Source organism: Strigops habroptila, chromosome 10 (genome assembly GCF_004027225.2).
Source record: "Strigops habroptila isolate Jane chromosome 10, bStrHab1.2.pri, whole genome shotgun sequence".
Taxonomy (NCBI): Eukaryota; Metazoa; Chordata; class Aves; order Psittaciformes; family Psittacidae; genus Strigops; species Strigops habroptila.
In genome coordinates, this window is record NC_046359.1 from 30,719,767 (window position 1) to 30,746,263 (window position 26,497).

Below are 26,497 nucleotides of genomic sequence, written 5' to 3' on the forward strand. Positions count from 1 at the left end.
TCTTCACTACATCATTTTAATTGCATCAACACCCAGCAATACAAACAAGGAGACATGCCAAGAGCCACCCATCAATGGGCGGCTCCCTTCCTTCCATGGTGGGTCTGACTGTCACGCTTCTTTCACTCCCAAAATAACCAAGACAAATAAACCAAATAATAATAATAATTGCACCGGTCTTTTGCTGTACAAACACAGTCTTCCCTTTTCACACATTCGTGGGCTCTGTCGCAACAGGAGGGTGAAGCCCTGGCGCCCATCCCGACATGGCCGGAGCAGCTCCCCAGGGAACGAAGGCTTGTACAAAACAGTATGAAGATTTTCTTACAAACGGGTTTTTTTGGGGGGTTTTGTATGGTGTTTTTAAGTTTCAAAACTAGGTTTTGGGTCGCTAATGGCTTGTATCTTTTATCTACAGTAAATTCAGCATATATTTTTATCTTTAGGAATGTGTAAGGCATTTTGGTAAGTTGAACAGTTAAGGTCTAGGTCACAGACTTGTCAAACTGAAGTCCCTTCCTTTGAACTGTCCTCTTGTCCCTGGAGAAGGAAAAAAGAGGTGAGTTAGTTACTCAACTGCTTCTCAACCTCCTTCTTGTGGCAGCTCAAGCATCAAAGCATTCCACAGATGGCCCAGCTCCTGCCTTCGGGGCAGGGAGAACCATGACCACCATCACGTGTGATCCCCAGGACTTCTCAAAAGCCAGCAGCAAGTGCCACCTTGCCTCTGGTTTTAAACCACTGCCCGACCCATGGTTCCCCCAGCATCAAGGTGGGGATGGCCGTGGCCACCACAAGTACCGTTTCCTGAAGCTGTTCTTTCAACTTCTTCACCGTTTCTCTCTCTTTGGCCAGTTGGTCCTGGGTGACCTTCAGTAGCTCCTGTAGTTTAGTTGCTGCCTGGCCCAGGTCCTTTGTTAATCTTTTTTCTTTTTCAAGTCTTTCCTACGTGGGAGCCAAAAGAAGACATCTGCCTCAGCCTCCCTTTGCCGTCTGGTGACCTTCCCCCCTCCAAAACAGCTTGGGTCACCTCAGGTCTGCACCGAGCCACCTTGGTTGCCACAGGCCAGAGGAGCACCCAGCTCCCTCCTTGCCAAAAGGGCCAGGCATCACCCCAACAGCTACACAGAGCTCACTCTGGCTCCTCAGAGACGCCATGAGCTGAGATAACCTCATGATAGCAGAACAGTTTCTCAATACATGACAAACATCTCCCTGATCTTTGCCAATGTGATGAAGTGGCTGTGACTTGCACCCTGCTGCTCTCCATAGAATCCCAGACTGGTTTGGGTTGGAAGGGACCTTAAAGCTCACCCAGTTCCAACCCCCTGCCACAGTCAGGGACACCTTCCACTAGAGCAGGTTGCTCTAAGCCCTGTCCAACCCGGCCTTGAACACTGCCAGGGATGGGGCATGCTGGAGTTCACAGCCAGCCCCAGGCAGGATGCTGCCTCTAGGGGAACCATCTACCTTGCCACACCATCCCCAAAAATGACAAATCATGCCCTTATTCCTGCTTGGACATGGCTGAACCCCAAGCACAGGACAGCCCGGCAGCCAAATCACCTTGAGATGCTGGGCCTCCTCTGTGTCTGCAGCTCCTGCGTTTTCAGCCAGTCTCAGCTTTTCCAGCTCTGCTTGCAAACTGCATGCTCTACTCTGGGCCTGGAAGGGGGACACATAAGCACACGGTGGCAGGCATCTCCTGCATCCTGCCCCGTACACCCCGTGCTCTCCGGCGGGTCTGCCTCTGGTGAAGAGTTCAGTTATACAGCCAGGGTTGGATGCTAAACACAACACATTGCTTTTGCTGATCCACGTTCCACCAGGAAGATGGCATTTCTCACCACATGCTGCATGAAACCCAGATAAAGCCCTCAAGGGAAAGAGCTGGCAAAAAACCCTGGGGGGACTAGGAAAGGGGCAATTCGAGGGGCCAGCAACACCACCCTGGCTTTAGCACAGCTCCTGCAAGAAGTTCTTCAGATGTATGAGGGAATGTGTCCGAGATAGGGACAGGGATGGGCAAAAACTTGCAAATTAATCCTTCAACTTAATTCCTGGGCTTCATTAGCAGCCAAGAACCCACTAAGGCTTTGCAAACCCTGGTAACCTTCTCGACTGCACCTACCTCTTCCAGCTCCTGCGCCAGCTTCTGCCGCAGCACTTGCTCCTTCTCCACCAGCATTTCGTTCTGCTCCAGCTGGGTTTTCAACTGTGTTAAGAGGTGAAAAAAACTAGAAATAAGATTTAAAATATATAAAATAAAGGACCCAAGAGATGAGCTGGTGGTGACATCGCCAAGAAGTGACGTTGCCAAGAAAGCTGGGCTAGGCAGAAGAACTGAAAACTGAGCTCTCCCAGGGCACCAGAGGGCAATAGGTACAGGAATCCTCTCTCTGCACAAAAGCTGTTTGGATGATGATGGCAAGCCCCAGGCTTGGCTTTGCATTGCCAAATTTTGCCTGCTCTTTGGGCAGCACCAGATGGGACCTGGGACAAGAGGCACCCCATAGTGGAGGATCCCTGGCAGTGTTCAAGGCCAGGTTGGATGGGGCTTGGAGCAACCTGCTCTAGTGGAAGTTGTCCCAGCCCAGAGGGTTGGAACTAGATGAGCTTTAAGGTCCCTTCCAGCCCAAATCAGTCTGTGGTTCTATGATTCTATGACCCTGGCAGATCCCTATGCCCAGGAGAAGGCTCCACACTTAATAGGATTAAATGGGAGAGATAAATCCCAGCTCATGGCAGCACCACCACCGTTGAGAGGTGTTAGCTGAAAGGGAATAGCTGCTGCTGATTCCCTCAGCCTGGCTCCCATGAGATTTATGGAGTCTGTAATCTTAATCTCCACTGGCAGGGAAGGGATCCCGGTGCAGCTCTGTCAAGGTATCTGCTTCCTCCAAGGAGACCCAAACCCAAAAGGGCACTGTCATATGGCAATGTCAGCCCAAGGGCTTGCAGCATCCACTGTCTGCCTCCCGCTAAATCCTGCCAGCCTGACACTGTGATGGAGGGCTCCCAAGGGGAACAGCCTGGTGAAAGCCAGCTGGTGATGCATTCCCAGCAGGAATAGGACACATGGTTGAAGGGCAGGGGGGCTGGCTTCCCCCCAGCACACAGGACGGGAGACAACACAGCCGCAACAACAGCAAAGCCACGTGCGGTTCTCCATGCAGTTAGAGACGGTGAGACAGGACAAGGGACGTGGTTAAGGGTCAGCGGTCTCACCACCCTAACCCTGAGGGGTGCAGGCTCGCTTGAGTCAGCTCGTAACCCCACTACTCCATCCTGTACATGGCTCTTCATCTCACTCAACTGCTGCCTGACCTGGAAGGAGGACCAGCAAGCTCAGTTGCACATCCCCACACTGCAGTCATTACAAGACCCACAAGGACCTATAGATAAAGTTTTCCAGGTTTTTTCCCTTGCACATGAGCCAAAATGTTTGGAAAACTACCTGTTTCTGCTAGACACCTAACGTGGGCAGCTTGAGTCACAACAGCTCCCAGGAGTGCAGAGCACAAGCTCACGCATCGACTGCTCTCCTCTGTTCATGCATTCTGATTTAAAGCCACTTCTGAGGGTTTGCACTAACACATTTGAGGTGTTCAGTAAAGCAATTGAGGGAGGGTGGCAGGTGCCATTGTGCCACCCATCACAGCTGGCATAGTCGGAGAGGCAGTTTGCCCAGAGAAGCTGTGGCTGCCCCATCCCTGGCAGTGTTCAAGGCCAGGTTGGACACAGGCGCTTGGAGCAACCTGCTCTAGTGGAAGGTGTCCCTGTCTGTGGCAGGGGGTTGGAACTGGGTGAGCTTTAAGGTCCCCTCCAACTCAAACCAGTCTGGGATTCTGCGATCTAATGAGATTAAGGCTAATGATGACCTCATGCCATGTTCTCTCAAGAGCAAGAGGCTGCATTGACCTGCACCACAGCAGTTGCAAGGTCAGGAAGAGTCATGGCACCCAAGGGAAACTCTTCTGGCTCCGTTCTGAGCAGCTCTGCAGGCCAGCAGTGCTGCTGAGGATTTTAAAAGCCATCTCCTGAGCCTCTCAAAGTACGGATTTAACACCAAGAGTCCCCATGGTTTTGTCAGGTCTGTTTGCTCTTCTGGCTCTATAACCCAGTCCACTTCATGCAGAAACTCAGCCCCATCCTCCAGCTCCGCCAGTGACCTCTACATGAGGTTTACACAGCCTTGGTCCTCCCACCCAGAGGTGGATGGATGGATGGATGGATGGATGGATGGATGGATGGATGGATGGATGGATGGATGGATGGATGCTAAAGGCACCCAACTCCCTGCCCCAGGGTGGTGTTGGGGTAAGCAGTGTCCAGCAATGGGGTGGCTGCTACATGCCAGCTCACGTGAGCCTTGCTGCTTTCCCTTCCTTCCCACCCTCATCACTGGAGGAAAGGCAGGCAAATAGAAATCTCCTGGGTCCCAAACAACCCCTTACCAGGGCGAGCTCTTTGCTCTGCTTCTGTGTTTCCACCTTGGCTGTCTCCAGCTGCTCCTGGGACTCTGATAAGAGCTGCCTCAACTGTCAAGGAAGAACAGAAAAGTCCATTTATGCACTTGGGTTTGGAGCCCTTTGGCCCAAGGAAGCATTTTCATGATGCAGGATCTTCCCATTGAGGCCGAGAATCACAGAATCCCAGACTGGTTTGGGTTGGAAGGGACCTTAAAGCTCATCCAGTTCCAACCCCCTGCCACAGGCAGGGACACCTTCCACTAGAGCAGGTTGCTCCAACCCCTGTCCAATCTGGCTTTGATTGGATTGGTTCTCTCCTGCTTTTCAAAGCTGCAGATCCCTGCGGTGCTCCCCCAAATCCCGAAAACATGGATGGGTGGTGAGTCTGGCTTAGAAGAAAGAAGCATTTGAGAAGGTAATGGCCATCACACTTACCACTTCAACTTCTTTTGTGTAGTTTTGGCGTTCAGAGCTGGCTGTCTTCAAGTGATTTTCCAGTTGCGTTTCCAGAAGAGAAGTGTATTCCTTTAGCTGGATTAAAAGGGAGGAAAGCACGAGGGGGTTGATTGTTTGAGGTCCAATACCTCCCAAACAGCCCATGGTCCAAGCCTGCCTTCCCCAGGACAAGACAGGAGATGCGTCCCAATCCAGCCCGAGCACAGCATGTACCCATCTGGCACCTTCACAGGGACCTTCTCCCGTGCCCAAAAAACCTTACCTGATCTGTGCTCTGCAGATCTGCTTTCAACTTCTCCACCATGTCTTCAAGGGATTTCAGCTGGAGCTGTGACTAAACCAGAAAGGATCAGAGAAGGTCATCAGTGAACAACTCACATGGACACTGAGCACCTTCCATTCAACTAAAAACCAACCACTGTTTCCTTCCCACCTCTGCCACTTCATCCTGCACCCAAGTGTGAAGGAGACCTGACACCAAATTGGAGCTCCACAGCCTGCAGGGCAGGAGCTCCCCTTCTCAGGGAGGATGAATCCAACAAGCCCAGGCTGTAAATCGTGGAGCAAGGCAACAGCTTTTGCCTGCAGGACTTCAGCTGGCTGCAGTCAGCTTCCAACACCCCAGAAACTGGCACCAGACTCAGTGCAAGTTTCCTACTGAAAGCGCCTTTGGTTTGGAAGCAGCAAGGCAGACTTTCCAATGAGGTGTCATGGGCTTTGCTATGAAGAGCAGCCAAGCACGGGGTTTGTATTTAAGCCTGGACTGCTTTGTGAGAGGACTTGGCTGCTGAGCTTTTGGGATAGGAGGAATTCACCTCTTCTCCACAGAGAGGCAGGGCTGCTCCGGGACACGCTCTCACCACCAGACGTTCATCCCATCACGCACACCACCAGCAGCCACGTCATCCCGGTGCAATCCTACACCAGCTCTCAGCAGGAGCCAGCAAGGGCTGAGGAACCAAAGATCTCTTGTACAAGAGCTCCCCCACCTCCCTGCAGCCCCAGTTAACTTCAGAACCCCACGTGATGGATGGGGAGCAGCCAGACCATGGAACATAGCTTCATCTCAGTTCTGCATTCAAGAGGGAGGAGATAACTTAGGTCTGCTCTGCAGAAGAGGCACGGCCAGCCAAGTTCTCCTAGACTCCAGCTAAGTCACGAGAGCTCACAGAACTCCCTCCCTACCAAACTCCTGGGCAACAACAACGGCTCTCTGGCTGCTGCTGGCTGGCTTTTTAACCAGGAAGAGCTGTACCCAGAGCTAGACACACAGCTGGATCCAGAACTATGTGCAGAATGTGGCTTGGACCTCAACTCCTTCCTGAAGGCTCAACGAATGCCAAGGTCAACAGGTTTCAAGAGCAAGCCAAGTCCTTCTGATAATGGGAGTCCAAGAGCTCTGCACGTGCTCTCCTCCCGTCATGCCAGCACCCACCAGGAGGGCTCAGCCCCATTTCCAAGCATCCGAGGTTGGATTACTGAAGCGGTGTCATGGTTTCCAAACTACCACAATGCCTGAACTGGGGAGCTGCAACCACTCCTCCAGCTCCACTGGCAGCGTGTAGGCACGCACCAGAGGGAAGAGAGGCCTTGCTTCTATGTGAGGTGGGCTTCTTGTCTCCTGGTTTGGTGACAGGAGAGTCCCTGTGTCCCAGAGTTCAAGGTTGGCACGAGCAGTTAGTGTCAAAATCCCATTTACAGCCAACAGCCCATCTGCTCCCGTAAGTCCAGCTGCTTGAGTGACAAACCCACCTTCTGGAGTTCCTCTTCGGATGCCGTGAGCTTTGCTTTCCACACCTGCTCCTCCTCCTCCACGCTCTTCTGTAGGTCTCGCAGCATCCCTTCCTGTTGGCAAACCCTCAGCTGAGCCCACATCTCCTCCAGCCCTCCCAAGCCGAGCAGTATCAGGGCTGGAAGCCCTGGAACACCCAACACCCCTCCAAGGATTTGGGCCAAACAAGGGGTGATAGAATTAGGTAGGACTAGGAGATCCCAGCTCCTTGACTGGCTCAACCACCCTGCCCATCAGAGCCCACATCCCACCACCACTATCAAGGTTTCCAACACAATTAGGCTGAACAACAACTCAAGAAATTCACATTTCTCCTATTCTCCTGTCTCGACAGCAAACACAGCAGCCCCCCAACATACTGAGAGATGCGCACCATGAGCTCATCGGCAGCCTGAGCTGCCAGGAGACCTCTCAAGAGGTATTTTTTCGTGGAAGACCAACACAGTACAAAGGCCTGCAACCTACCGTCTCTGCAAGGATAGTTCTATACTGCTCACATTCTGCTTGTAAAGTGCTTTGCGCTTCCTCTGCCTCTTTTAATTTAAGTGCTGAATCCTGAAAAGAGAGGGAAGGGATAGAGAGGGAGGTGAGGAAAAGACATGAGTGACCTTCAGGCATTCCCTCACCCCTTCACTTTCCAGCTCCTTCACTTACTGGGGGCTCTGCTGTAACTGTTTGCTGCTTTAGCACATCCACGGCCTTCTCCTTAAACTCTTGTAGCCACGTGTCATAATCCTGAGTTTGGAAAAAAAGAGGACAAGGAAGAAAAAGAACGCTCAGACATCTGTCCTTCCCACGCGGTGGAGGCTTGGGAGGCCTGAGCAAGCCCATGCCTACCTGCTGCAATGACATGGTGACACCGGGGAGGGCAGAGAGCAGCGTCTGCTTGGTTCGTGTCTGGAGTGTGTCCAGTTGTTGGGTCAGCTCTTCCTGTAAAGAGGGACAAACTGGCATGGAATGGAGGTCTTTGGTGCCTCCAGTCCTGCTTTTCTGTGCCTACAGGGGTGAGTTGGCATGGGGAAACCAGCCAACAGAGAACACCACAAAAACATCCCTTCCAGATCACCTATCTTCCCAGTTCCCTGACCATGACCTGTAGCAGGGATACATGGCCCTCAAGACAACCTTTGGAGAAGCTGTCAGGAGGGTTGGGCCAGCACTGCTCCCAAGAGAAGACAGGCAACCCAGGGCAAGCATCTCTGGTGGCTTGGGGAGGCTGAATGTTTCCCTTACAACACCTCTAGAGAGAAATGCTGGGCTCACCTTTGTTTTTGTAGCAGCCAGCAGTTTTTCCTTGCATGCCTTCTCCACCGTGGTCAACGCTTCCATCGCTTTCCAGTTCTTCTCACGAAGGTCCTGCCAAGACAACAAACAGAGGGCAATAAGCCACACATCACACCAAAGGCCACCAAGCTGCTTGCTGGCACTGAGGAGGATGTCAAAGCCTCCACTCAGGAAAATAGGCATCAGCCCATCACTTATGTCAAGCCCAGGTTGGACGGGGCTTGGAACAACCTGGTCTAGTGGAAGGTGTCTCTGCCCGTGGCAAGGGGTTGGAACCGGATGAGCTTTAAGGTCTCTTCCAACCCAAACCAGTCTGATTCTATGAGTCCACTGCCTACATGTGCCCCTTTCTCCTCCATCCCTGCCATGGCCCAGATGGTGGCCTTAAGAGAGCAGAGCGGAGCTGGATGGAGGAGGAAGCTCTAGGAGCAGCCCTCAGGGTGCCTAGAGAGGACACAGGCCAAGCAGAGGGCCTCAAGTTTGCCTCCACACAACTATTACCACCTTTAGTAGAGGGATAAGGAGCAGAGGAGCAATGAGCTGTGAGGGACCCCTTCTCAGGGATTGCTGTGACCCTGATGGGGTAGGATCTCCCTGGCTTACCAAGAGAACAGGGGACAGACACCTGCACAGCCTCACGAGGGGATTCCTGCTCTCCAGCAGATGAGGCAATGCCTCCAGTGCTCCGCTGGGCTGGAAGAGCCTGTGGCCACACCATGGAGCTGTGATGGGGTTGTCATTCAACCTCCAGAGATCCTGGGTTTGGAGGAATAAACTGTGAGCAGCAAAAGCTGAGCCTGGTTCACTCACGTACGTTGTTTTTAGTCTTCTGTTGCTCCACCGCCTCCCGCAGCCCTGTGGCTTCCCTTTCCAAGGACAAGAGCCGGTCTGTCTTCTCCTGGAGCCTGGAAGGGCAGGATGCAGGAGTGAGTCTCAGCATCCACCTCCCTCCCAGGTAGCAAGCTCCCGAGATGGGGACCGCAGCCCTTCCTAACCCAGTCTGCTCCGGGATCTACAAACAGCAGGAGGAATCAGACTAAAAACCACAGCCATGGCCATGCTGGCATGGGATCTGGTTTTCTACTGGCTTATCAGCGTAATGGAGTAGCTGGCTGTACACCCAGGACAAGAGGAAGAAGCAACCTAATCCGAAGGCCAGAAATTCCAGCTTACACAACCAGGACTGCTCCTGTCCATGGTTCCTTAGGCTGAGACAGCTCTGCATTTTTAAGGCACCATCCTACTATCTTGAGTAACCAGCCTCAGCTTGAGCAGACCTACTACCTGTTAACCTGGGGCCAACACTGGAGCCAATTAATACTTTAAAGCCCTGGAAGACACGGACAGCAAGCTGGAAGTGCCACAGCAGTCTCCATGTGCACCTAGACCCACCTTGACTGCAGCTCCTTCATTTCTGCTTCATTGGCTGCCTGGAAGAGAAAAAGCACTTTGGTTATCTCTCCTAGGCACACGATGCAGGTTCAGCCCTTCCTGCAGCATCCCAGAGCAGAAGATAACACAGGCACTGTGTTAACACAGTGCAAAAGCACCTGCTTAAGCAGTGTAACCCCCTCTCTTCCTCCCACCCCATTTAAACAAGCACACAACCTGCAGGTCTCTGTCTTTTTGTGCCTCCCTCATCTGTCCTGCCTCCAGCAGAGCTTCAATAGACTTGATCCTTTCCAGGAGCTTTGTATTCTCCGAGCTGGCATCCTGCAGCCTCCTCTTCACGTTGTCTAGCTCCAGCAGCTTGCTTTTAACCTCTGCTTCAGAGCTCAGCAGCTTGTCCTGCAGTTCTGTTGGAGAAAAGGGTGAGAAACACGGTAAGGTAGGTGCAAACAAATTTGGAGGCTCCCCACCCAGCCCTGCCCAAGTAGGACTATTGGGCAAAGAAGCCTTGGCCATGGATGCTTTTCGGAGGGCAGGGATGCAGGACAGCATGGGAGAGAGGCACTGCAGTGGCATCCACAGGAGCACGGACCAGTCCCATGTCTCGCTCACACCAACACCAGGCATCCTAACTCAACCCTGGGTCTCCTTGTCCCACCGAGCACCCAGCCTCAAAAGCTCCAGGTCTGTCCCACAGCTCTCCCTGCACCAATCCATGGTCCTCACCAGCAATGCTCTGCTGTTGTCCTTTGGCCTTTTCTGCGTCTGCCAACAAGCTTTTGTAACTGGTCTGGGTTTTGCGGAGCTCGTCACTTACTTCATCCAGCCTCTTCTGCAGCATCACCTCCACCTCCCTTTGGGAAGCCTGCATGGCAGCAAGAGAAGGCTTCTGTAGTGTGCCAGTTCAATGCAAAGCTCCGTGTGTCACATAATGTTATTTTTAAGCTGTGCTTTGGGGGTTTAAGTCATCCTTCCCCCCTACTCCCCACTGTGCACGAAGCATCTTGCCTCGTGCTTGGGTTTTATCATTTGCCAGCCCTCAAGAGGGAAACAGACAACACCCAAACGTCTCGGTTTTGGGCCAAGACCACGGCCATCCTCTCCTCTGGAGAGCTCAGCTCTGAAAGCCCTGGTCCTAATGCACAGCGCAGCAGGGAGAGGTGCTGCCACAGTGTTTAGCAGGACGGAGACACCCAGCCACGTGTTTCTACATGCGGAGGAATGTTCTGTGCGGTTTGGGCCAGGGAATACTTTATTTTTCCATCTTAGAAAGTGGTGAGGAAGAGGCCTGGACAGGGCAGGCACTTCGAGGGGGAAGGCAGAGGAGGAGCATGATGCAAACCAGCCGCGCTACGGGTATGAGTCGCACCCTTGCAGATGGAGAAACATTGCTTTGCGTGGAGGTGACAGAAGAAGGTAAACCAGCAACCCCATCTCTCTCCGAGGGATGTTTCCACAACCACCAGGAAAGCAGGGCTTCTCCATTCTTTGAGATTTTGAGACATCATAGAATCATAGAATGGTAGAACCGTATCTCATAGAATCATATCATAGAGTCATATCCTCAGCTTAGAGGATATCCTCAGCTCAGAGCTCAGCTTCTCTCTTCCAGGAGAAGAAAAGGTTCAGAGGAGACCCTGTAACAGTCTTCCAGTGCCTAAAGGGGGCCTACAAGAAATCTGGAGAGGGGCTTTTGACAAGGGCCTGTAGGGACAGGACGAGGGGGAATGGCTTTAACCTGACAGAGGGGAGATTTAGATGAGACATTAGGAAGAAATTCTTCCCTGTGAGGGTGCTGAGGCCCTGGCACAGGTTGCCCAGAGAAGCTGTGGCTGCCCCATCCCTGGCAGTGTTCAAGGCCAGGCTGGACACAGAGGCTTGGAGCAACCTGCTCTAGTGGAAGATATCCCTGCCCGTGGCAGGGGGTTGGAACTGGATGAGCTTTAAGGTCCCTTCCAACCCAAACCAGTCTGTGGTTCTAAAAGCAGTCAAGGCAAGAGAGAGTACCCACATCCACGTGAGCACAGGCTGGTGGGGACCAGTGGGTTTCCTCTGTCGCCTTAGGGTACCACCATCTAGGCTTCCCCTCCACACCTTCACACGAGGCTCATGAGCTTCATAGGCCAGAGAGAAGGCCTTCAACTAGGGCATTGTGCTCCCAGGGTTTTGCTGCTGATGCTGCACCAAGACTGCATGGCATGTGACTGATTAACAGCAGGGAGGAAATTAAGAGGTCTGCAATGCAGCTTGCTTTCCAGCCACAGACTCTCATCTCCCTCCATGCGCTTCCTATGTTCAAGCCCTCAAATCCCATGCAATTCAGCCACCATCTCTGTGAGTGGAGTGGGTTTGCTGGCGCCTGCCTGACCTGCAGCTGCTCGATCTGCTTCTCTGAGGCCAAGGCTTTGATTTCCCAGCTCTTCTTCTGCTGCTCCTCCTGCTGCAGCACCTCCGATTTCTCAGACAGCTCTTTCACCAGCTTGTTGCACTCCTGCCGCAGCTTGGCCAGCTCAGCGTTTTGCCTGCACCGACAGAAGCAGGGTTAATGTAGCCCACAGGCCAGCCAAGCACCTCTGATGTTACCTAGGGGGGGAATCATCCTCCTGTGGGCCTGAATCAGGTCTTGAAACTTCCCAATGGCTGCATTCCCTGTTTCTAGGCCATGCCTGGTCCTTCAGGGAGGGGGTGGAAAGAGTTGACAAATCACTGCTCAAAAGCCATGTTTCAATCACAGGAGACATTCCTTTCTCATGAGATAGAGGACACAAGGATCTGTGTTCCCAGACACAAGAGGAACCGCTCTGAGCAGCTGCAGTCCGCTCTGTAATTATTTGACTGCTGTTAATCACCAGCCATTCAGACTGTCTATAAAAAGGAGTGTGAAATTATTCTACCTAGCTCCTATTTGTTCTGCATGCACCAGGCAGCTCTCAGTTCTCTGCAGCATCAAAGAGCCAGGTGCATTTGTTCAGATGCTTGAGAGTACAAGCTCCTCTAAGGTGGGAAGTGCCATGGTGCCTTCTGGTCCCCTCTGCCCCCACCCGCTGCTTGTTGGATCTACCATCAGCACAGGTGACTCCAAAACAGAATGGGGTTCCCCTGCCCTTCCACTTGGGAAGAACATCCTTGTTTCCCCTGCCAGCCTCCCAAAAGCCATTTGGCAAGCTCTTCCTCGCTCCCTCCTCCACCTCCACCTAGTTGGGCTGTCTACAGAAGCAAGGAAAGGGGGTGGCCAAGCCCGATGGACAGCCAACACCAGGGTTTGACAGAGGGCAGCCCCATGCTCTGCCCCCCGTCCCAGCCTTACTTGCTTTCCGTCTGGCTGGTGGCCTGGTTGAGGGCATCCCTCAGGATGGAGTTCTCCTGCTGCAGGCGGGCCAGCTGTGTGTTAGGGCCATTCTCCAGCTGCTCCTGCAGCGTCCGGATCTAGAGGAACCCAAGAGGGGTTAATGCCACCACCAGCCCCTTTGCTGTCCCTGTGAACCTCCCACAATGAGCAAGAGGGACCGGCAACACAGGGAGGATGTCTACTGATGCTGACAGCCCCCAGGGATGCAACATCCCATGAGGATGCCCCCACATGCCTCTTCTCCATGGTCCAGGAGCATCACAGGATCATTAGGGTTGGAAGGGACCTCTGGAGATTATCTACTCCAACCCCCCTGCCGAGGCAGGGACACCTAGAGCAGGAATGTGTCCATGGTGGGTTTTGAAGGTCTCCAGAGAGGGAGACTCCATGACCCCCCTGGGCAGCCTGTTCCAGTGCTCAGCCACCCTCAACACAAAGTTCTTCCTCTTGTTGGGGTGAGCCTTCTTGCATTTTAGTTTATGCCCATTGCTCCTCGCCCTGTCACTGGGCACCACTGAGAAGAGGCTGGCACCATCCTCTCCCCGAGGCTCTGGTCCCCTCACACCCCTCAGTCTCCTCCAAAAGCCCAGGTACCTGCCCCCAGAAGCCACGCCAGAAGCTGCACAGAGGAGCACAGCATGGGGCTCACCTTGCCCTGGAGCTGCTGCGTTTCACTGACGTGGTCCTGGTAGCTGGCCTGCATGCGTGCCTGCACTGCGGCAAGCTCCCGCTCGCGGGCCAGCAGCTGCTCCTTCAGCTTGCCCTCCACGGCTCCTGCCTTGGTCCGCTCGGCCACCAGCTCCTTCGAGGAGAGGTCATTCTGTTAGTCTCCAGCGTAGGAGCTTCCCCGCTCTAGGGATGCAGGACGGGTGGCCTCCTAGCTCAGAAGACTTTAGAGTTTAGCCCTTCCAGAGCTGCCCCCCTGCCCAGCTGCACTGTTTAGCACTTACATTTCCTCCTGCATTTTGTTTTGGGCTCTGTGGCCACTGGATGCCACTGTTGTTCCACATTGGGGCAGCTAAGAGAAAGGAGTTAAGACAGCCTGGAATTTTATTTCCTCCCCCTCCCAGGATCGATAACAACACATAAAGTTTGGGGCAAAGCAGGAAAAGTAAAAGCAAAAAAACCCCAAAACACAACCAAAAAGCCACCCTCTGCCCCCTGCCAAGGCAGGGTGCTCTGTTGGCTGGCTGGGCAATGCTGTGCTGCTGCCTTGTGTGGTCTGCACAAGCTGGGGTTTATAGCACAGCATGGGGTGGCTTTGCCCTCTCCTATCCTGCCTGCAGGCAGATGGACTCACCACTCCCAGGTCCTCCTGGCTGTAAGGTGCTGAGTACAGCATGGTGGGGTCTGTTCCTACTTGAACACCCGAAAAGAGGTGGAGGCAGGGGGCTGAGTGATGGAAGGGGGCTATAAATACAATCAGGCTTCCTAAAAAGGGACTGATCAACATCATCTCAGCTGAGGGGATCAAAGCAGAGACAAGAAGGGATCTATTTTCCTCCCTAAAGCAGCAGAAAGCTCTATCCTTTCCAGGAAGGACTTTCCCCTGCTTCTCCCATGGCTGCCAACAGGCACTACCCTGAGGCTCTTTGGGCTGGATCAGGCCCAGGAGAGGAGGTCAGAGGAGAAAACAGCAAATGGGTGAAGGGACAGAGAGCCCCTGGGCTTCACCTCTGAGGGGAATGAGATGCAGGAGGCACATGGTGAGCCCCAACCAGCAGAGCCCACACCAGGGGTGCCGGGAGGGCCGCGCAGCCCTTACCTTGCCCAGCTCCCGCAGCTTGTTCCTGGCCGCAGCCGCGTCCTCCTGCTCAGTGGTGAGCTGCTTCTCCTTCTCTTCCAGCTGCCGTTTCAGGACAGCGACCGGGTCTCCCTTCTGTGTGGCCTGCCAGCGCAGGGGGGCATGTCAGTGGGGACCACCACCTCCAAACCCCTCCCTCCACCCCATACATGCAGGATCCTGCCCTCTGCTCCAGGGAAAACTCAGCTCCATCTCCAAGACTGACCACCTTGGAGATGGAGGTGTCTTCCCTCCCCTCCGCAGCTCCCGAGGCTCGGAGAGCCCTAGTGGCAGCCCTACCGTGTGCCAAGTGTCCTGGACGATGCCTGCTTTCTCCGTGAGGATCTCGATGAGCTGCTGGGCCTCCCCCTCGCTGAACACCATGCTGCTGATGGTGGACACGAGTGTCTTGTAGGGCAGGTAGAGGGGCCCATCTGAGTCTGCGGGCGCTAGGGAGGAGAGAGGAGGGGTTGGGACCACTCGGGCCAACAGCACTGATGAGTAGCAGCATCTCAGTTGGCTTCAACCCCATAATTGCTATTTCAAATGAGCGTCCACCCAGATTTCCAGTCAAGTTTGATATGATGCTGGGCTGCATCCCCAGCAATGTGACCAGCAGGTCAAGGGAGGGGATTCTCCCCCTCTGCTCTGCCCTGGTGAGACCCCCGCTTCAGTCCTGCCTGGGGCTGACTGTGAACTCCAACATGCTCCATCCCTGGCAGTGTTCAAAGCCAGGTTGGACAGGGCTTGGGGTAACCTGCTCTAGTGGAAGGTGTCCCTGCCTGTGGCAGGGGGTTGGAACTGGATGGGCTTTAAGGTCCCTTCCAACTCAAACCAGTCTGGGATTCTGTGATTCTAAGTGCTGGAGCTGACACTCACCATACACGTGTGCTTACTGAGCCAGTTGTCACCTCTGTCCGGCTCAACTACCAGTACCACTGCCCTGCCACCATCCTCCATCAAACAAACAGAGTGATTCCCAGCAGGAGCTGGATGTGCTTTGCCAGCGCCAGGGAGCAGGGATGTGCTGGGCATCAGAAGCACCATGATACAGCCTTGCTCAGGGACATCACCCACTGCAGCAGTGCTGGTGACGCAGAGCACAGCAAGGTCAACTCCCGCCTTTCACCAGGCAGGTTTGTTCCAGCTATTTCCTAAGCAAACAACACAACTCCAACCCTTCCCCACTACCCCTCTGCTAACCCAGGAAAGCCAAGGAGCATCAAGGGTGATGATGCTGTTGTAGGACCACAGTGCACACAATCATGATGGATAGAGGGTGCCAGGCAGTGGTTTAGGAGCTCCTGCACATTATCTATGGTCCAGTGTGCTTATTTTCCTAAAAAATCTCAGACAAAAAAGCAGTTTGGACTCCAGTAGTCCCAGAGCCTCTAAAGCCATTAACATCAGGGTCTCGTGGACACAGAGCTCGGATCCCCCAAGGATAGAGAAGAAGGACAAGGTGCTCCAGGCATCAAAGCAGAGATTCCTCTGCAGCCCCTGGAGAGGAGCCCATGCTGGAGCAGGTTCATCCTTGAAGGACCGCAGCCTATGGAGGGCCCCACACTGGCGCAGGGGAAAAGTAGGAGGAGGAAGGAACAGCAGAGAGGAGCTGTTATGGACTGACCACAGCTCCCACTCCCCTGCAGCTCTCAGGGAGGGGAGGTAGAGGAGTCAGGAGGGAAGGAGTGAAGTTGAGCCTGGGAAGAGGGGCAGGGGGGAAAGGTGTTTTAATTTTGACTCGGTTCTCATGTATTTTAAGTGGAAATAAATTAAATTAGGGTTTTTTGTAGATGAGGCCCTTAGTGACATGGTTTAGTGGTAGATTTCAGCAGTCCTGGGGGAACGGTTGGACTTGATGATCTTAAAGGCCTTTTCCAACCTCATTGATTCTGTGACTCTATGATACCCAAGTCAAGCCTGTTTTGCCTGTGACAGTAATTGCTAAGTAATTGCCATGTCTCTATTCTGACCCACAACCTTCCCCATCATATTTTCTCCCCAGTCCTGTTGAGGAGAGGAGTGAGAAAGCAGCTGGGTGGGCATCTGGCAACCAACCATGGTCAACCCACCACAGCCACAGAGCGAGAACACCTAGCAGCATTAGCATGCACTGCTTGCTCCTGGCTTCTGGTAGATCCATTGGGATGGCAGCACCAAGCCCTCTTCCTCATATCCAGCCTGGATCTCCCCTCTTTTAGTTTCAAACAACTACCCCTTGTCCTGTCACAACAGGCCCTGCTAAAAAGCCTCTCCCCATCTTTTTATAGGCCCCTTTTAAGAACTGAAAGGCCACAACAAGGTCTCCCTGGAGCCTTCACTTCTCCAGGCTGAACAACCCAAACTCCCTCCTCCTTTCCTCATAGCAGACGTGCTCCATCCCTCTCATCATCTTTGTGGCCGAAACAAGAAGCAGCCATGTGGCAAAACTCCCATGGGCAAGCACAGCAGGGATGAGGGGTCTGAAGAGCCATTTCTCAAACCTAAAAGGACATGGGAGACACGGATGTCCTTTGAATGAAGCCCACACCCAGGAGGCAGCACCCCAGATCCAGTACCCACATGTGTTTCATGGGAGAGCATGGCTCCTGCTATCACAGATACAAGGGATATGAGTACAGACCAACCACTTGCAAGCAAGTTTCTGTGTGATGCAGGAGGCTAAAAACAAACCACACAAGAGCAAAATACCCCAAGATGCTCTTTGTGAGGTTTTCCATCTGTTTCATGTCTTTGAACACTTTGAACACACATTTTCATCTGCTACAGGATAATTTGTTGCTTCTGCCTCTGAGGAGGAGAAACCACAGCTGACAACAGGCTGCCCAAAATACCTTGGTCAAACAGCAGCCAGCTTCATGGCACAAATACTGCCAAGAGCTTTCCTTTGGAAAATCCCATAGGAGCAGCTAAGACATCACTCTTGTCTTTTAAGACATGCAGGATCTTCATACTCAATGGAATAGATGTTCGGAGCAGACAAAGAACTCCCAACTTAACAAGTGCTAAAAGTTCATGTCCCATCCACATTCCCTCTGCTGCTACACCTTGGATTTAGGACCATGATTTCCAGTGCTAGAGAGATGCAACCCTGCAGGCATATGCCAAAACAGTTTCCCCAACACCATCACTGCAATACCCTCCCGTAGTGGCTACTCAGACCATTTCAAACCTCACCACTATGTGGAGATGGCCTCTAGCAAAATCCTTTCCGCAGAGAAGCAGATACAAGGGGTTTAACCCAACCTTGGAGACCAGTGGCTGCAAAACATCCTGCTGAGTAGCAGGCCCTCTTCCAAAATGTGGGAAAGGAAACTCTAGCAGTGACCCACCTCCCCACAGAAGAGTGGTAGAGCTCTTGTGCACTTTTAATAATCGGGGTGGAAGGGGAAAACACCTCAACTTGGCTTTCCACCCGTATGTCCAGCACCTTGGCAGCTGTCCCCTCTCCCAGGACAGGTACATGCACCTTCTGTTCATTCCCAGTGTGCAGATCTGCCCAGAGACCCACAACACAACAGCAAATACAGAGGAACCTGTAACTCCCCAACATCTGTGTGCTGGACCAAGGAGCTAAGCATCAAGTAGGGGAACCCACTGCAGGAGGCAACACATTACAGAGTGAAAACAAGTCAATAAACTCTTGACTTCAACTCTACTTCCCCCAGAGAGAGCTACAGTCTAGACAGGCTTCTTCAGCCCACCTTCCCCTTGGCGCACATGATCCATCTCACCAGAGACAGCCTTTCTACAGCTGCCCTGTTTCCAACACTGAAGAACAAAGAGATCTCACAATTGTGCTGTTTTAACAGCACCAAGATGTGCTCCTAGCTTACTCGACAGAGATATATGCAGAGGAATTTGGCCTTACCTGGTTCGCTCTTCTTCTTAGATGAAGCCTTCTTCTTGACAGGTCCGTCATGCTTCTGCTCCTCATGGGTCGGAAGAGCATCAGTTTTCTTGACGGCAATGGAGCTGACGACTGGAGAAGCACTTTGCTGCGTGCCAACCGGCGGCACAGCCACCACGGGCACTTCCTTAGGGGTCACCTCCAAGACAGGAGAACTTTTGGAGACACTGACAGGAGGCGAAGCCACCACTGGGCTAGGAGCAGGCTCTACCTTTGCAACCTTCTTCTCCTTCTTCCTCTTCTCCTTAGGTGATGCAGCAGGTTTCTCCTTTTCCTGGGGAGCCACTGGCACCGCTGCAACTGGAGACTCAACAGTTACAGGCTCAGGCACCACAGCAGGCTCAAGAACCACATCCTTGGGAGAGTCCACCACTTCCTGAGTCAGTTGCTGCTCCGGGATCTTTCCATTAGGTTTCTCTTCCTTTTTCTTCGCTTTTCCCTTTTTCTCAACAGGTTTCTCTTTCTTCTTTTTCTCTATTTTCTGCTGCTGGGTCTTCTCAAGTTCTTTGCGTTGCTTTGCCAAGGCTTCCTCATAAGATGTCTCCTTCATGGAAAAGGTGGACACCAGGAAGATCCCAATGGCTGATATCACCATAAAACCTCCAAAGACCATAACACCCAGTGTCTGAGGGTCATACACATCCATCCTGCCTTATTCTTCTGTGCCTGCAAGACATCAGAACAGTTAGTGGAGGGAAAGAAAAGAGACAGAACAGTCTCCCTGAGCAGGGAGTTTCACAAGGACATCTGTGTCTCCAAATGGCACCATGGACTGAAAAGGCTGTAGCAACCTCCAGAAGAACCAAAGAGGGGGAATTAAAAAAACAGGGATGCAGAGACAGCCATGAGCAACTACCCCTTAGTCCAAAGGGATGTTTTTGCATGACCCCAGGCAATACCTGCAGCCCTGTGGCAGGTAGAGAGGCTGTTTTCAGACTGTCTGGTGCAGGTTGGCCAAGACCTGGGCTCTCCCTGGAGCATCTGGCCTTGTCATTGCGCCCAGACATACATCCAGGTCTCAACTTTGGAATAAAACACCCCCCGGAAGGAGAAAGCATGCACAGGAGAGCTTTCCCCGGCTTTGCAGCAGCCTTCCCTTTGCCACCTACACCCTGAGGCACTGCTGGCTTCTGCCCAACCTGGTAAGGATGCGAGGTGACCACATCCCGCTGGGTTGCTGTTCCCAGCAATGAGAACCACCCCAGCAACGATGCTGCATGCACAGATTCCATGCAGCGAACCCAGTCACCACCATTTCCTTGAGATGCAAATACCAATGAAAGCCACAAGTTTGAGCTAAAACCCCAAAAGGATGATCGTTAGTTATCTCATCTCCCAGGAGCTGCCTGCAGGAAGAAGTGAGACTTGCAAAGTGAGTGCTGGATGCAGCACTTCTCTGCTATTAGCTGGCGGGCAAACTGGCCATGGGGTCCTTCCCACCCTCCTCTCCAACCTCAGGTTCTCCACCTGTCATGGAGCAGCAATGGAGCCTGTACCCCTTGTCTGAGATCTGGCAGCCACGCATGGAGAAAGATGCTGTTATCTCCACCCTTCTCAATTGCTAATTGAACCCTGTCCCTAGTTTCGAAGACAATCTCTTATCTGCTGTCCCACGCACGAGTTTCTCCCATCAGGGCATCACCTTCACGTGGCTCCAAGGTGGCTCCTGAACCCCAAGATGCTGAAGTCAGGCAGTTAATCTGCAAAGGGGCACTTCCCAGGAGGTGCCCAGCTGCGGTTTCTTGTTATTATGCCTCAAAACATGCTGCAGAAAGTCCTTGGCTATCACAAGTTCCCATCCCCACACTTAACTGCAAACATTATCATATTTCCTCTTTAAAAGGTTGTGGGTTGAAGCAGGAGGGAGGGGCTGGAAGGGGAGGAGGTGAAAAGAAGAATAAACCCAAGGAGATCAGTATCTTTTCAAAACTTCAGTGCTCACAGGGGGACACCTCGGAGCCTTCACCTGCCCAACAGCCAGAGGAGGGAACTTGCAGCTGAATCTGCAGCTCAAGGCTGCTCGTGTAGCAAGGGGGTGACAGTGCAATGAAAAACTCTCCTCCAACACCCAAGCAGAGCTGGAAGCAGCTGCAAAGCAGCTGTTTCCCACTGGAGATACCGCCCTGCCCAGGGAAGGATGCTTTAACAAGCAGCCCAGCACTCCCGGCCCACCTCTCCAAGCATCCATGCAGGCGAAGCAGGAGAGAGCTGGCAGGCAGGAGGGCTGCCAATGCCAGCTGGAATCAGCCTCCCCTGGCAGGGCCAGCTTTCTACCCCAGGGCACCACTCGAGATCCCAGCTGATACTACAGGCATCCCTATTTCACATCCGCCCTGGCTGTTTCGGATTTAAACAGCCTCAGCCTGCTGTATCCCAGCACATCTGGTGCCAAGTCACTCCCTTCTTATTAAGCAGCATCACTCTGGGACAGTCCCCACCAGGACTGACAGATTAATCCTAACCTACAGGGTGGAAAGGGCTGGATTTCCTCTCCCTGGCAGTAAATACAAAGTAGGGCTGGAGATCACATATCCATGACCTTGTGCTGGGTTTAGGGCTACAGTGAAGCACCCAGGAGCTGGTTTAGGGAAAGAACAAGGTGACCTGTGTTCCTTGTCCAGCAACCCAGACACATCAGTAAAAATAAACACTTCCTGGCCTCACACCACCGCAGCTTTGTATTTACATGAGAATTTGCTGCTCCAGATTAGGGCAAGGACATTGCTGATTGCTGGCAAACGCACTCCAACACCACCAGCTGCTACTGCCACCTCCAAAAGCAGCTAGATGGAGCCCACAGACAATGCGAGTGGAGGAAAACACCCCAAACCTTTGCTATAGAGGCACCCAGCACACAGAGGATGGATGAGAGAGGACAGTTACTTCACATAGACCAGGGTGGTGAGGTGGGTGAGATGGCAGTGCCGGATGCGGCACTGTGTTGCCATAGCTCTCTGCCTGACCTGCATCTCACCCCACACTGCTGTCCCCAAGAAGCCTTTATACACAGGGTGCTTGAGCCCCATGCTCCCTCTGCCCCACACGCAGCCTTACCCAGCCCACTGCTGTAAAAGCCGCCTGCACCTTGCCTCCTCTCAGGTTTTACAGCCAGGGCAAGATAAGGACGGAGATTAGCGTTAAAGTCCTTCCTAGTTAAACAAAAAAACCACCCAGCAACCCCCTCCAAAACAAAATCAACAGAAGGAAAAAGCAGCCCAGAGCACTGACCAGCTGTGGACCTGCTGGGAGAGCTGTCACAGCAGTGATGCTTGCATGGGCCATTCGCAAGCTCCCACCACTGGACCAGAGAAACCCTGTGCTGTTCCCAAGGTGTGCCAGGAGAGATCCAATCAGGCAGCAACTGCTCCCAGCATCGCCATTGAGGCGAAGAGAAACTTTGGTCCTGTCTCGATGCTCGTGCCCTGCAGCCCGCAGCGTGGGGCCGGTCTTGGCAGACCTGGCGCTGACTCCAAGGAGCAAGTTCTACCAGTAGAGTTCCTCCTGCGGTTGAGACTTGGCACGGACCAGCCCAACAGCTTGTTCAGGGAAGAGCCTATCTCCCTGGCAGTGCAAAGACGGCGGCAGGCTGTGTGCTACCATAGAATCATAGAATGGGTTGGGTTGGAAAGGACCTTAAGATCATCTATTTCCAAGCCCCCTGCCATGGGCCATGCATGCTTAAATCAAACCAGCTTTGCCCTTCGGAAGGAAAGCCCTTCATGCTTCCCACCTGCACAAAGCCTCAGCCAGGACATGGAACAACAGGGCACCGAAGGTACCACTGCTTGTCTGCTTGTGGATGCCTCTAAAGGATAGTTTCACACTTAAAGGTCTGGCTCAACACCCAGGCTCTGAAGAGGCTTGAAGACTTCAGCATCCTCCCCTCTATACCTTCTGGTCCTCCACAGGACTTTGTCCCTATGACAATGCTTTTCAGTCTGATGCCCAGGCTGTTCTGAGAGATGGTTGGATGCTTAAAGGGTACAGGGACAGCACCAGCTATCGGAGTTCACATTCGCAAAATCAAGTTCACATCCAGCACTAAGCACATTTACCTGCATGTAGTTTTTTGATTAGGATAATCCTCTGCTCCTCACCCAGCCAAAACAATGGAAATCATCGAGTATCTCCATATGCAAACTCCGTCCCCAAAACAGCTTGTTCAGGTAAAGCTTTTCACCATCACAGAACAGAACTAAGATGGACAAGCGGTATTTATTTCGCTTGGCCTTGTCATGTAAAAGAGACAACTGAAACGCTGAGCTCTGACTCTTCCATTCCCATTATCCATCAAACTTCCCAACATTTCAAACAACAACCCAGGAGACCTGACCTCTCCCACAACGCTGCACATGCACTCACCTCTGTTTGCCCTCAGCAAACCCACTCTAAGGAAGCAAAACCAGTAAGCACTCAGCCTTGCTGGTTTTCCAGCACCAAACAATTTATAGGAGAAACTAATCCACAGACACATGGTGTGATGGCACGGGGGCCACACTCAGTGTCTTGTTGCATTTGCCAGGGACAGCTACGTGTCAAAAACCAGCTAGAGCCTTCTCCTGTTCAGCCTTTCCTCCCCTCTGCAATCACTTCCATGGAATCCATGGGTATTCAGCATCTTTGCACTCAGCCCTCCACCAACCCTGGTTTAAATCAGCAAGGTCAAGCGTCAGGTGGGCAGGAGCAAAGGAAGAGACAGTGTTATTGTGTAATAACTACAGAAACCTTAATTCTTTACACAGCCAATGGAAAAAGATATCTGTTATCTCCTCCTGCTCTGGATAAATGCTGCGGAAAGGAAAACATGCTCTTTGCAAGCAGGACACTTGGTTCCCCCGCAATCCAAAGCTCCATAGAATCCCAGACCGGTTAGGGTTGGAAGGGACCTTAAAGCTCATCCAGTTCCAACCCCCTGCCACAGGCAGGGACACCTTCCACTAGAGCAGGTTGCTCCAAGCCCCTGTGTCCAACCTGGCCTTGAACACTGCCAGGGATGGGGCAGCCACAGCTTCTCTGGGCACCCTGTGCTAGGGCCTCAGCACCCTCACAGGGAAGAATTTCTTCCTAATGTCTCACCTAAATCTCCCCTCTGTCAGTTTAAAGCCATTCCCCCTCGTCCTGTCTCTACAGGCCCCTCTCCAGGCCCTTGTACTTCACCGTGGTGTCAACGTGGCATCTCAGGTTAAGGCAATGTTGAGGAAGAGGTGATGGGGTGTTGGAGGCAAAGAGAGAACTGCACAGCCCTCAGCAATGCCTGCCTGTGAAGCACCAGGCTGAGATTTCAGCTTTCTCCCAAACACAAAGTTATCTCCCTAGGCCAGCAGGGTGAGAAGCAGCAGCAGACTGACCGCTGCTTGAGGAGGGCACTGCCTAGCCTCTGGTTCCAAGAAAAAAGGTCTCATCTCCTTCCCTGCCCCGGGGCTGCAGCTTCCATCACCAAAAAGGAAGCACAAGGCAGCAGAGACACAGCTGGAGAAACAACATCAAGGAGGGAGAGGGAACCAGGAGGCCTGATCCTGCCAACAGCAGCAGGAGAAGACAGCAGCAGCACCACCAGCAGATAACAGACAAGCACCAGATACTCCTCCTGGAGTTTCTCTCTCTGCTCTGTTGCAATAGAGAAAGGCAAAAATTAAACACAAATGCAAAAAGCCCATGTGCAGATCCTGCCCACATCACCATAGCCTCTGCTTAAACACATTTTCTGCTTAAGTGACTGTGCACTTCCAGCCTCCTGGCAGCATGTATTACCCTATGGAGCAACTCCAGATTGTCAACAGTTAGAGCTCAACTTAATTGAACATGTCTCAGCGCTCCATTAGCTCTTGGAGTGCAGCAGCAGCGGCCACGGCCCTGGGCAGTGCTGCCAGCTCCCTCCCTGAGCCCCAGAGTGCAAAAGAAAAACAGAAAAAACACATATATCACAGATCCACTGACCGGTTTGTGTTGGAAGGGACCTTAAAGCTCATCCAGTTCCAACCCCCTGCCACGGGCAGGGACACCTTCCACTCGAGCAGGTTGCTCCAAGCCCCTGTGTCCAACCTGGCCTTGAACACTGCCAGGGATGGGGCAGCCACAGCTTCTCTGGGCACCCTGTGCCAGCGCCTCCCTGTGCCAGCGCCTCAGCACCCTCACAGGGAAGAACTTCTTCCTAATGTCTCATCTAAATCTCCCCTCTGTCAGATTAAAGCATCTCCCCTTGTTCTATCACTCCAGTCCCACTACATATATACACACACAGAAGACGACGTCTGTATTAGCATCATAACACAGCTGCAGCTTGAGTAATCTCTGCACTGGCTGTTACAAATTTCCTCTCCCAAGCAGCATCTCACCACCAGCCCTCGTTACATCTGCTTGGGGTCCACATCCCAGGGAGCACCTGCCTCTCACAACCTCTTCCAAGCCCTTTCCCTGCAAGTGGAGGCCGCTACCACCACTTCTTGCCGAGAGGAACCCTGACATTTCAGGCAGGGAGGTTCCTCTATCGCGCCTAGCCACGTGTGCAGCGCGATTCCCCGGCGGGGCGAGGAATTCCCGGTTTGCCGGCGGGAAAGCTAGTGACATCCAGTTTGGAAAGATCCCAAGGTGGTGAGGGGGGGTGTCTCTGCTTATAGAGTCGATGCCTCTATCGGAAAGCTTCGGGCATCACTGGACTCAGCGCTGTGGGGGTCCCTCAGTGCTTGGAGGGATTTGGGGGGGTGTTAATTAAGAGAAATAAATAAATACGGAACAACTGCCTGCGGGCTGTGACCTTTTGCAACCGCGATTAACCAGATTAATGAATTTCATCAGGACGGCGCTGGGGCAGTGAATGGGGCTGAGGGCTGCGGGTGATGCCTGGAGGGGCGATGCCCGTGGGTAACCGGGAAGCCAGAGGGCGACCGGGTTCCCCCCTCTCCTTCTTCTCTCCCCTCCCGTCCCGTCCCCTGCCCGTCCGCACCCGCCGCCATTCCGCACCGCCCTCGCCTCGGAGGCCATTCATCCGCCTGACCCCCCCGCCCCGCAAACGTGGCCAGCCCCCAAACCCGGGATCCCATCCCCCTCCCTTCCCCGTTCCCCGTTCCCGGGAGCGCCGGGATGGGGGTGTCCTCCTCCGCTGCGAGGAGGGTCCCGCCTGGAAGTGGAAGGGAAAGCGGGGTCTGACCGCCGCCGCGTACCCACCGGTGACGGGTCGCGGTCCCTCCTGCCGCCGCGGCCGCCCGTGTGGAGTCGTGGCACTTTCCGCCGCTGTCTCGCCGGGTTCGGGGCCGCCCCGTCCCGCCCCGTCCCGCCCCGTCGCTCCGCGCCGCACCGCGGGGCCCACTCAGAGCGCGGGGCGGGACGGGACCGCACCGGACGGGACGGGGCGGTGCTGGGGGGTGCAGTCCCCGCGGGTGGAGGGTCCTCCGCGCCCCGGTGATCGGGCTGTGCCCTAAGGAAGAGCTGGGAGAGGATGAGGGGAAACCTGGGGAGCTCTCTGCCGGGGATGGGGGTGATGATTCAAGCTCTGGAGGCTCCCCAAGGGGTGGGTGCGGGCACCACGGAGCAGAGAGAATCCTGAAGAGGGACGTGGAGCTCTTGAAGCGAGTCCAGAGGAGGCCACAGAGATGCTCTGAGGGCAGGAGCACTTCTGCTATGGAGACAGGCTGAGAGAACTGGGCTGGTTCAGCCTGGAGAAGAGAAGGCTCCTTAAGGGGAGACCTTAGAGCAGCTTCCAGGGCCCAAAGGAGCTGACAAGAAATCTGGAGAGGGGCTTTTGACAAGGGCCTGTAGGGACAGGACAAGGGGGAATGGCTTTAAATTGACAGAGGGAGATTTAGATGAGATATCAGGAAGAAGTTCTTCCCTGTGAGGGTGCTGAGGCCCCGACACAGGGTGCCCAGAGAAGCTGTGGCTGCCCCATCCCTGGCAGTGTTCAAGGCCAGGTTGGACACAGGGGCTTGGAGCAACCTGCTCTAGTGGAAGGTGTCCCTGCCTGTGGCAGGGGTTTGGAACTGGATGAGCTTTAAGATCCCTTCCAACCCAAACCAGTCTGGGATTCTATGAAAATCACACAAAAGGTCTGGGCTCGAGTGGGAAT

The 26,497-nt window shown here is 53.5% G+C and overlaps 1 protein-coding gene across 3 annotated transcripts; it reads right to left on the reverse strand.

Annotated features, from left to right (window-relative positions):
* On the reverse strand, positions 1–25,842 carry RRBP1 (ribosome binding protein 1). Of its 3 annotated transcripts, XM_030500191.1 has the most exons (24): positions 25,600–25,842; positions 18,397–19,101; positions 14,826–14,974; positions 14,508–14,630; positions 13,392–13,544; positions 12,701–12,819; positions 11,762–11,915; positions 10,120–10,258; positions 9,613–9,800; positions 9,397–9,434; positions 8,819–8,909; positions 7,984–8,076; positions 7,558–7,650; positions 7,375–7,455; positions 7,186–7,275; positions 6,681–6,773; positions 5,191–5,262; positions 4,908–5,003; positions 4,458–4,541; positions 3,238–3,327; positions 2,132–2,215; positions 1,567–1,665; positions 802–945; positions 1–540 (listed from the first exon to the last, which is right to left on the reverse strand). In XM_030500191.1, exons 2-24 carry the CDS (start codon positions 19,079–19,081, stop codon positions 502–504), a joined length of 2,997 nt encoding a protein of 998 aa, XP_030356051.1. In that variant the 5' UTR covers positions 19,082–19,101; positions 25,600–25,842; the 3' UTR covers positions 1–501. The 3 variants fall into 3 exon arrangements, with proteins under 3 accessions (XP_030356051.1, XP_030356052.1, XP_030356053.1); XM_030500192.1 differs by lacking the exon at positions 3,238–3,327; XM_030500193.1 differs by lacking the exons at positions 3,238–3,327; positions 4,458–4,541.
* Between the last annotated feature and the right edge of the window lie 655 nt (positions 25,843–26,497).